Below are 11,870 nucleotides of genomic sequence, written 5' to 3'. Positions count from 1 at the left end.
TCCAGGTAAGTGAAGTTAGGATTAATGATTCCCAGGAAGTAAATGGTAAGGCTAATACATACCTCATCCCAGAGTCCAAGCTCTGTACGGGACGTTTTGCCTTCTCTCCAGAATTGCATCTCTTGATTGTTTATGCTCCTACGGTATAGATCTCTCAGTTACAACACTATGAACCCCTAACCACTGAGTTTAAGCCAAGGGAAATAAGGAGTAACTGTAAATTGTGTTGAATTCAATTTGATTTATATACAATTAAGACCATTGGACTTAGGAGCCACTCAGTGTGAATTCAAGGGTCGGCTTGGATCCAAAGCATGGCTTGTCAGTTAATACGTGTTGGGATATAAAAAATTACTCAGCCTCTTGTGCATCCTAATTTAAATGTATGTAATAACAAAATAAACTTACAATGTTTTTTAAGAGGATATAATGTATATACTTTTAAAGTGCCTAGAGTGGTTTCTGACAGGTAAGCAACACGCAAGTATATGCTTTCACAAGGCTTTGGAAAAATTGACAGGTATATTCACTCTGGTCAGGCCATTCATCAAGTTATTTAATTTTCTATAGCTCAATTTACAAACTTATAAACTTGAAAATTAGGGAAATTTCTCAAAAGATCCTTCAGATTCAACAACATGTAAATTTATATACAATTAATGCACTAAGTTTTGTTGTCAAGCCCATATTTTATCTGGATAATATTGAAGTAGAAGTTATTGCTATAATGAAATAATACATTTTGTGTATACATTTATCAAGTTTCTTGATCACCATTTCATTGTTCTCCTAGCCACGGAGCATTTTGTGATTCTGCACATTGATGGAGAACACTACAGAAGTGACTGAGTTCATTCTCCTTGGGCTAACCAATGACCCAGACCTGCAGGTGCCTCTCTTTATCATATTCACTGTCATCTACCTCACCACACTGATTGGTAATTTGGGAATTATGATATTGATTCTCTTGGACTCTCGTCTCCACACTCCCATGTACTTTTTCCTCAGCAACCTGTCTCTGGTGGATTTGTGTTACTCTTCAGCTGTCACTCCTACAGTCATGGCTGGATTTCTTCTCGGAGACAAGATCATTTCCTACAATGCGTGTGCTGCTCAGATGTTCTTTTTTGTAGCCTTTGCCACTGTGGAAAATTACCTCTTGGCCTCGATGGCCTATGACCGCTATGCAGCAGTGTGCAAACCCCTACATTACACCACCACCATGACGACAAGTGTTTGCGCGTGTCTGGTCATAGGTTCCTATGTCTGTGGCTTCCTGAATGCCTCCATCCACATTGGGGACACCTTCAGCCTCTCTTTCTGTAAGTCCAATGTGGTCCATCACTTTTTCTGTGATATTCCAGCAGTCATGACTCTCTCTTGCTCTGATAGACATGTTAGTGAGCTGGTTCTTGTTTATGTAGTGAGCTTCAACATCTTTAGTGCACTTCTGGTTATCTTTATTTCTTACATATTCATATTTATCACCATCCTAAAGGCGCACTCATCTTCAGGGTATCAGAAGGCTCTGTCCACTTGTGCCTCCCATTTCATTGCGGTCTCCATCTTCTATGGAACTATTATCTTCATGTACTTACAGCCCAGTTCCAGCCACTCTATGGACACAGACAAAATGGCATCTGTGTTCTATTCTATGGTCATCCCCATGCTGAACCCTGTGGTCTACAGCCTGAGGAACAAGGAGGTCAAGAGTGCACTCATGAAGGCTGTCTTAAAGGCAAAATTGTCTTTAGGATTATCATTTGAATATTGTGCAATGCACAGTAACCTAGTTTCATTAAGGCCACAGTAAAATTACAGTCCCAAAGTAATATATTTGCCCATTCCAAAGTCTCCTGTCCTAAAAATAAGAAACATTATGTCCAGAAATGTACCTGAACAAGAAAGTCTAAGACCCCTTGGGGCTCACTTGTCAAAAGCCTTATTAAGGATATTGGTTTATTTACTTATTCTACATGCATTTTTTTTCCTAACACACCAATGCAAATACACATAAAATAGGACCACAAATAAGACCATGAGCAACGTACACGCATGTGCCTCAGGAGGATACCAGCATCTTGGAATAGGAACCAATAATGCTATCCATTTGCTTCTGGAAATGCTTTGAAATTGTTAATGCTGATATTTCATGTCTACTTTTGTTGATTTCACTAATCTTTTATTAATTCCCCATTCCTTTACCCTACTTCATTCACACTGATTTTCTTCCTATTTTTCGATCTGACAACTCCAGACATGTTCCTGCCTCAGGACATTGGTATTTACTCTTCCCTATGTGGAATGCTCACTTACTCCATTAAGGTTGACACTTAAATGTTACTCTTTCATAGATTTCTTTCTTGATCACCTTTGTAAAATAATCATTGTTTACTTCCATGCACAATATCCTTTCACTTTGTATTATTCTTTTAAAAAAAATTCTCACCCATTTTATTCATGAACCACAGTCAAGAAAACATGGATCAGACTGAAAGGGACAAGAAGGGAGGGGTGAGGGGAATAATGGTGGAAAGAAGAGGTAGGGACTAGACAAAGAATGTGTATGAATGACCCATGGACATGGACAACAGTGTGGGAATTGACTGTGGGAGCAGGGAATTGAATGGGTGGAGGAGGGCAAAGGGGAAAAATTGAGACAACTGTAATAAAACAACTAAAAAATGATAAATAAAATTCTCACCGAAGGATGTTTTTATTGATATTAGAGAGAGAAGAGGAGAGAGAGAAACACCCTGACCAGGGATTGAACTCTCAAACCTAAGTATATGCCATGCCAGGAACTCAAACCTGCAACTTTTTGGTATAAGGGATGACACTCTAACCTACTGAGCCACCCAGCCATGGCACTCTGGGTTGTTCTTTATAGTCCTCATGAACCATTACCTATTAAATATTTATTTGTTCACTTTATTATCTCTCTTCCCCAACTAGAATTTAGACTCTATGGAAACAATGGTTTTATCTGTTTTGTTTTCAGCATGATCCACAGTACCTAAATGAGTGTCTATTTCATAGTCAAATTTCAATAAAAACTTGTTAAATGAATACAGTAATTAAGCTTTGAGTCCAACTGTATCAATATATTGAATCTTTAAACTATTGATGATTGTAGTGCATTATCTACAACATAAACTTTCTAGGTAGATGTATAGTTCATTTTAAGAAGCACAGCTCATTTCCTACTTTTATGTACATTCTCACTCATTGTGTGCCCTCCAATGTTTGGACACAAAGATTTCCTGAATCCCATAAGCAAATGAATCATCTGCAACAGTTTTATAATTCTACTTACAAATAATGTCTCATTAAGTGGCAACTAAAACATTAAACAAAATCAGAAAAAGTCATTGAGTATGAGATTATTTGAATATTCAGTATCCGATTATATTTGAAAATACTTTGTACACATACAATATAATTAACTAAAATGGTTCCAAATATCTACATAGAATATAAACATGGCAGTATCTATCAATAATAAAACTATAGCACATTCAATATGCTAGTACAGGGATTAAACTTTATGTTTTTAATTTTGATTCCCAGGGAGCTCTGTACTGTACAAAACTTACCCACACGAATATGTGGCCTTGTTTAATTTGTCTTCTCTATAGAATAAGCAGCTTCAATAGCTCAATATTTGTAAGATTGTGCCTGGATGTGCTAATATTCTCATGCTGATACTTTGGGAGCTCAGTAGCATAACACAAATATTCATTTCTATCATTATGGTGATATTTCTCATCTTGGAACCATTTTTAATTATTATTTTAAATAATCTTTTAATGTTAGGATTAGAGTTACAGAAAAAATTTTACAACAGTGCAGATGTTCAGTGTAACCCAGTCAAAGTCTGATTAACAGCCTGCAAAAGGATCATCCTCGTTCCCAGAACCTTCCACTCTTATCTTCTGTGGCCTAAAAGGCCTATGTAGGTGTGATTAAGGTAGGATTTCATCTGGGATTATTGGTGTTGACCATAAAGGCACTCCCAGGTAAACTTGTAAAGGAAGCCAGGGAGATGCGAGCACAGATAAATGAAAGAAGAGTGGGCTATGTGACCTTGAAAGTAGACACAGAGGAGATGTGACCACAAACCATGGAATGCCAGCACACACCAGAAGATGCATGATTCTTCCAACAAATTGATTTTTGTCCAGGGAAAATGATTTTGAACTTAGAGATTCTAGACTGAATGAATAAAGTTTGTGATAAAAACAAAGAAACAAATAGAATTCTTGCTTAATATTCCCTACAGGATGTATTTGTACAGCTAAGAAACCAAGATTGACACAGTTTTATTTCCTACACTTCAGATTTCATCAGTTTTCATTAGTTTTCCCACTAATACTCTATCCTCTTCTTGCATTTAATTATTATTATTGTTTCCTCACTCTCTTCTGGTTTTTCTCTCCCCCTATTTTTGATGACCATGACAGTGTTGAGAGACTAGTCAGGTATTTCATAGAATGTTCTTCAATTGTGATTTTTCTGGTATTTCTTCATGATGTGACTGGAATTAGAGTTTTCAGAGACTAAAGTGAAGTGGTTTTTTTTCATCACATTGTATCAGGAAGATTTGTCTCTTTTCTTTTCTATTATTTATTTGCTGAGTCATTTATTAGTCTTCTCATTTATTTATCTTATATTATGGAAAATAACCAATATTCAATTTAGTTTTTGCTCAGATTGTTCCACTTTCACCATTTGTAGCTCTTTCAGTTTGTGTCCCATTGACATAGCTTCATTCCTTTGATTTTTTTTTTTTTTTTTTGCGCACTCCCTTACTTTCTGTTACTACACAATGCCATGCAGAGGCTTGTCTTGTATTTTCCCTACCCCATCACAAAATCGACTATTTCTGTTATAGGAGCGACTCCCAGAAGCTCAGTTCTTCTTGCCAATGCAGTAAAGAATTAAAGATCAGCGAGTCTATTAGACTGCAAGCAGTGTTTATTGGTGACCAGTTCTCTTGGAAGAGAACAGGCCTAGCTAATGTGAAGGGTGGGACTGAAAGGCATAGGTTCAGGGTGAAGCAGGGTAAGGGTAGCCAAGTTAAAGGCAGCCAAAGGCCAGGTCAGGGTAGCAAGTGCACACATCCTTTTTTCTGAGGATTTATATAGCTGGTGGCCCAGGGGTGGCGGGGTCACATATTGACTGACAGGTAAAGGTGGTGCTAGCTTTCCAGGATGTGGGAGTGAATACCCAAAAGTATTCTTAATGAGCTTCTTCCTTAAGGCACTATGGGCCATTTCCGGCCTTTCAGGCCTTGGCATGAAAGCACAGTTTCAAAGCCTTTCTTTCCCAGATAAGGGAAAAGATACAAGAATTACAAGGAGTGTTGAGCCAGTGGGTGGGACACGTATCCCTCCTCCTCCCTGCCTTTGTTTCCCCTCTGGCCATTCTTTCTACCCTAACATTTCTATGAAGAATCTCCTTTCTTTTGTTAAAGAGTGGCTGTTAAAAGCCAATATTTGTATCCTGATTATGGTTGTTGACACTGGAGTTTCACTTCTAGGTGTTCCTGTCCACAGAAGTAGGAGGTATATATTTATGTACTTTGTATATTCATAATGTATAGTTATTCTCCACCTATCCATCATAACTCTGTTAAGCTAAACACTACTGTATACTGATGTTTCTAACTTTGAAACAGTGTGCCACAAGAATTTTTAAAACATGCAATACCTGACTACTTAGTCCGAGGCACAAATCTCTTTCCCTTATATTGTCAAATGAAAAAAATGACAACAACCAACACAATAGCCGTCCGGTGTGAATGAATCAAAATTATACCTATGTTTTTAATCACATCGGCAAAAAATATATTCTTAGGTATGCCGCAGAATTTCAGTAATTAGTTACGTGTGACATGAGATGAAAATGGTTGCAAATTGCTGTTCTAATCTATTTCACCCCACCTTTTCCCTTTTCTTATTTGTAACTTCCTTTTCTGATAGTAAGAGACTTGATTCTCAACAAACCCACTCGTTAATTTATTGGTGTGACTGGCTTGCAGGTAAATCAGTTCTATAATTGCTTTTTAATTTAATCTTAATTATATTTTTTCCATTACGATTTGGTCCTCTTATACCCTCCTCCCCCCAGCAATCACCACACTGTTGTCCATGTCCATGAGTCCTTTTTCTTCTTTGCTCAATCCCTCTACCCAGCAATGTCCTCCCTCCCCTAGCTGTCATCTGCTCTCCATCTATGCGTCTGTCTCGGTTTTGCTTCTTAGTTCAGTTTGTCCTTAATCCATATCCCCATGAGAATCAACTTTTTACTCAAGTACAGTATTTTCTATGGTTTCTTTTATTTTTAACCTTGCTAAACACATTGTTTTCCAACATTTCTTAGGTCAGTTCATTTCTTCCCATATCTCCCTTCAGGGTGGTTAACTCACACCTTTGTAGTACAATCAGATTTTTAAAATACTCTGTGTTTACTCCTGGGATTCTCCTGTATTCTTTCTAATTCGTATGTATTAAATTTCGTGCTTTGCTGTGTATGGTTCTATGGGTTTTAACAAATGCAGAGTCGTGTGTTCACCAGCCCATTACTTGTAATTTTATTATTCTAAAATTTCCTTTTTTATCCTTTTTACAGACAACCATTCTCTACTCTCCCAACCCTTAGTAATCATTGAGCTTGTTTTTCATCCCTGTTATGAAAATAGGATGACACAATAAGGAGCCTTTAGGTCTTGCTTCTTTCATTTTAAAATCTACTTTAGGTTCATCCATATTGTTGCATGAATCAATATTATTCTATTTTATTACTGAACCGTGTTCCAGTTTAACGTTCTATAGTTTGCATGTGCATCTGGGTGCTTCCAGTTTGTCAATTCTTAATAACACTTTTAAAAACATTTGTGTAGATGTTAATGGTAGAACATATGATTTCACTTTACATTTAACATTTAGTTTTTCTTTTGTGTATGAACTGACAGCTGTTGGAGCAAAATTTGTTGAAAAAAATAGTTTCTTCATGTACTTGCCTTTGCATCTTTTATAAAAATTAGATGATTATATATCTGTGAATCATTTCTAGATTCTATAACCCATTCCATTTATTTATGGGTCCATCCTTTCCCTAGTGCCACAATGTCTTCATTAAAACTATGTGTTATAGTAAGTTGTGAAATGAGATAACTTTAATACTCATACTTTGTTTTTCTTTTTAGTAATTATTTTGCTTACTAATTTTGGACTTACATATAAATTTATAATCAGTATGTCAATATTTATACTAAAAAAGGCTTACATGGGTTTCAACTGTGATCACAGAGTCTACAAAGCAGTCAACTTTAAGTCTCTTGATCCATGAATATGGTATATCTTTACACTCATTTATTTAAAATTTTATTCATCAGTAGGCTATATTTTTTTCCTCACTTTTAAGACAAATATCTTAAATATGTTCAAATAAATAAAAAAAATCTTGGGCAAAGAATGGAAAGAAATCAGGAAAATTTGCTATCAAAAAATAAAAAATATTAAAGAGTCAAAAATTATAATAAGTAAACAGATAGAAATTCTGGAGCAATAACAAAGAGATGAGGTATACATCAGAAAGGCTCAGATTGCCTGATTTTAAAGTATTAGTATCTTTTTTACTTTTCAAAGCTTAATATTCATTATCATGTCAGGATAGAATAGCAGTCTATAGGTAGATGGAGAGGGTTTTTTATCTTGTGAATTAAGAAAATCAGGGCTACAAAAAAAGAAGGAAATCTTGCCTTTTGTGACAATATGAGTTGACCTGGAGAGTATTATGCCAAGTGAAATAAGCCAGTCAGAGAAAGACAAATGCCATATGATCTCACTTATATGTGGAATCCAATGAACAAAATAAACTGATGAATAAAATAGAAACAGAGGCATGGTTATATGGAACAGACTGACAATTGTTAGAGGGAAGGGGGTGGGTGGAAGGACTGGATGAAAGAAGGTGAAGGGATGAGCCAAAGAACATATATGATGAGGTCTTCCAGAAAGTATCCAGCCATGTAATATAAAAAATGGAGACATTTACTGAAGAAGATACAAAATACAAGAAATACTGTATATAAGACAATGACTCCTCAGTCCCCTTCCAAGTAAGCACGTTGGGACTTCACACAGTTCTCCCAATTGCCATCAGCTACCCCACCGTATTTTCCTGAATCTCATTGACAGTCTGATATCTCTTCCCTTGCAAAGGAGATTTTAGTTTGGGGAAAAGCCAGAAGTCACAGGCTGACAAATCTGGGCTATAGAGGGGCTGAGTTATCTGGGTGATATCATGTTTCACAAAAAAACTCTGCACAAAACATGATGCTGAGCAAGTGTGTTGTCATGATGAAGCTGCCAATCACCAGTTGCCCATAGTGGCAGCCTTCTGCTGAGACATCCAAATAGTTTCCATGGAGGAATGTTCAAGCTTAATGCAAAATTTTATGCAAATTTCTTGCTTTACTGACTCAGTCATTTTGATTGTGACAGCCACACTGTACACATGCTCACTCAAAGGCATTTACTGCCTCCACCAGCTAATACAGTGAGGTTACCATTGTTCATGCATGCGTGTTCCAGTCCCCTCTCTTTGGCTGCTAGGTTACATCGATGCTGCGCAAACTATTCTCATTATATTAACAGTGGTTGGGCTTTTTTCTGGACAGACCTCATATGCATAACCTATAGAGACAGACAGTGGTGTGATGATCATTAGAGGGATGGAGGGTCGGAGGCTGGGTGAGATGGGAAAGGAAAGAAATGGGGACATCTGTAACAGCATCAACAATAAAGAGTTAAACAAATTTATTAAAGATAATTTTAGTAGTAGGCCTTCTAAATGGAACAGTAAAGAGCTCAATGGACCTTCTTTCCAGTGAAACAACAATATTGGTAAAAAATATATATATTTTTATAACCCAACAATTTAAGTTTCTTTGAAAAGATCTTAAGGACATACAACAATTGGAGAAAAAAATTTCCCAAGAGAGCTACGCAACTTGCTAAGAACAGAGTTGGCATTTAAGCTATGACCTTCCCCTTTCATCCTCTATCCTCAACTGTGTGGTAGAAGTTCTACTTCAGTGAAACATGTCCAAGAAGTAGGACTACTCTCTAACTCCAGATATCAGTGTAGAGCTACAGTTCCACCCTACAAGGGGCAGGACACTGGCATCTCTCATTTTACCCAGGTCCACATTATACAAACACTACCCCATTAGGTAAAGCTGAGTGGATAGGAGCTACCAATTCCCATCCACTTCCCATTTGTATTGTTAGATCTTTGCCACAGGTACAGCAAGCTGAGAATTTTGGGACCCAGTGGCCACTGCCTCAACTTGTTTGTTGGCAGCAATTCCTCACTGGAAAGGACAAAAGTGGTCATATTTACAGGAGACAAAATAGACTTTAACTCAAAAACCCTATGAAGAGACAAAGAAAGACTTATACAATGATAAAAAGGTAAATTCTCCAACAAGACATAATGATTATAAATATATATGCATCAAACATGCCCAACATATGAAGTAAACAATAACCAGAATTGAAGTGAGAAATAGTAACACAATAATAGTGGAAGATTTCAATATCCCACACTTAACAATGAAAAACTAGGTAGAAGATTGATAAGGGAAACACTGAATTCCATTCAAATGAACATAGACTTACTATATGACCAAGCAATCCAACTCATAGAAATTATCTAAGTGAAATGCAAAAAGAACTTTAAACAGATGTTTAGAAGTTTATTCAAAATATCCAGATATTGAAAGTAGCCCAAATACCCTACAACTGAGGAATGTAGAAACAATCTATGATATTCATATAATGGAATGCTATTCAGTAATAATAAGAAAGATTTTACCACTGATATATTACAGGTTGGATTATGTTCCTCAAAAATTCATTTGTTGGAGTCCTGGCCTCCAGCACTTCAGAATGCGACCTTGTTTGGAAATAAGATTTTTGAAGATTTAATTAGATAAGATTAAGTCATAATGAAGCAAGCTAAGCTTCAAACTTATTATGTCCTTTTAAAAAGGAAAAATTTGGGAGGTGACATCAGAGGAATAGCAGTGTGAGAGGTCCCCTTGGCCTCTCCCTTTGAAGTTTCAGCAATTTGGACAGCTCTAATTGAACAAAGGATTCCCTGCTCAACACGCAAACACCATGCTAAGTGAAAGAGGCCAGATGGAAGGGCTATGTAAAATAGGGTTGTATTAATAGGACATTCTTGCAAAGGCAAAATTATTTGAACATAAGAGTTAGTGGTTGGGGCAGTGGGTGGGAAAAGGAGTTGGTCACAAAGGGAAGCTCAGTTTTTGTTTGATAATGGAACTCTTCTATATGATGATTGTTAATGGTTACATGACCATATACATTTGACCAAACTTGAAGATGTATACACTAAACACTATAGATATTATTGTTTATAAATTATATTGTAATTAGGAAATAAAAAAATAAGCAGTAATAAGTAGTATGAAAAGATGTGTGCATTCTTATCATATCCAACTCAACCCCTACAGTAATTTGTTTCTTTTTTTAGAACTTGAGATGAGAGCTATAGAAGTCTTCATAGGAGACATCCCCAAAGAACCCCATGTCTCTATGGCTCCTTCTGATTCCCATGAGCTAGCCTCTGGAATTCTAATATGACTCAATGAAACATCATTTTAAAGGGACCAGATGGCATGCAAAGGCACCTTGGCTATCATTTACTCATCTTAATGCTAATAGTTGTTAGTGCCTGCAAGCCTTTCTTCCACCCCTGATCTGAGGATTTGCTATAAGCTGGCAATGGTAACCAGGGAAAACATCTCAAGATGGACATTATATTTATTGATTTTAAAATGATAACCCCTCATTGTTTTAAAGAGCTTTCTTGATTTGTTATTTACAGACACAATTCTGTAAACTATATGAAAGAGATGATTTTATTCTTTATTTTAGAATTAAGTAGAAGACAAGAGACTCCTCCAAAGTACAGTAAGAATTAATGGTGAATTTGAGACTTCTGCTGAGTTTTCTGATTTCATGTTGGGATTCTCCTCCATCTTTACTTGTCTTAGAGATCTTGGAATCTTTTGACCAGTCTCTGATAGAGAACATCACCAAGAGTAATAATATGTATTATTCCAAGTCTAGATTTTAGATTTCAGGAGCACTAATCGGGATTGACTGTCCCTTCCATTGCAGGAACAAGGTAAGCTTATACATTTCATACACATTTTTAGTGAGAACTGTAGTTTATGCAAAATCCATGGGACAACCACACCTACTATGAGTTATTTGAGCACCTAACCATATATTTTGAACATTTTTTTCCTAAAATGCTGAGTTGAGACAGGTTTAAATGTCGAAACTTCAGTAAGAAGTATATTGATACTTATAGAATATTATGTTGCTTTTCTAAAAATAATTAGCCCCCCAAAAGAGTAACACTCTTATTGAATGAGTCTTAACACTCTTATTGAGTGAGTCTTAACACTCTTATTGAGTGAGTCTTAACACTCTTATTGAGTGAGTCTTAATTTCACCTTACTATCCATTGTCCTTTCACTGGAGGTTTAATAGAAGCACAAGAGAGTGAAAAACCTTCCTTTAAACTACAGAAGTTTTGTAATTGAATTAGCAAGATCCATTGTAATCTTTTCCCCATAATCTCATACTTATTACAATACCTACTAACATATCTACAAATGTTGATGGTGAGGTGGCTTTTGATTTGGTCACAGATGAATTTAAGTCATGGATCTTGAACTTTCTTCATATTAGTTCTGTAGCTGTAGAGATTTACATAGCTTCTCAAGTCCTCAGTTGTCTTAATGGTCGAAAGAGAATTACAAT

At 36.3% G+C, this 11,870-nt stretch overlaps 1 protein-coding gene across 1 annotated transcript; it reads left to right on the top strand.

Moving 5' to 3' along the window:
• The first annotated feature begins 823 nt into the window (after window positions 1-823).
• LOC129062686 (olfactory receptor 5B3-like) lies at window positions 824-1,813 on the top strand. The gene has a single exon (XM_054563710.1). The coding sequence runs from the start codon at window positions 824-826 to the stop codon at window positions 1,811-1,813; it is 990 nt and encodes a 329-aa protein (XP_054419685.1).
• The last annotated feature ends 10,057 nt before the right edge of the window (window positions 1,814-11,870 follow it).

Source organism: Pteronotus mesoamericanus, unplaced genomic scaffold (genome assembly GCF_021234165.1).
Source record: "Pteronotus mesoamericanus isolate MK-2021 breed Mesoamerican mustached bat unplaced genomic scaffold, CSHL_Meso_final scaffold_83, whole genome shotgun sequence".
Classification (NCBI taxonomy): domain Eukaryota; kingdom Metazoa; phylum Chordata; class Mammalia; order Chiroptera; family Mormoopidae; genus Pteronotus; species Pteronotus mesoamericanus.
This window is presented reverse-complemented; position numbering and strand designations above follow the sequence as displayed.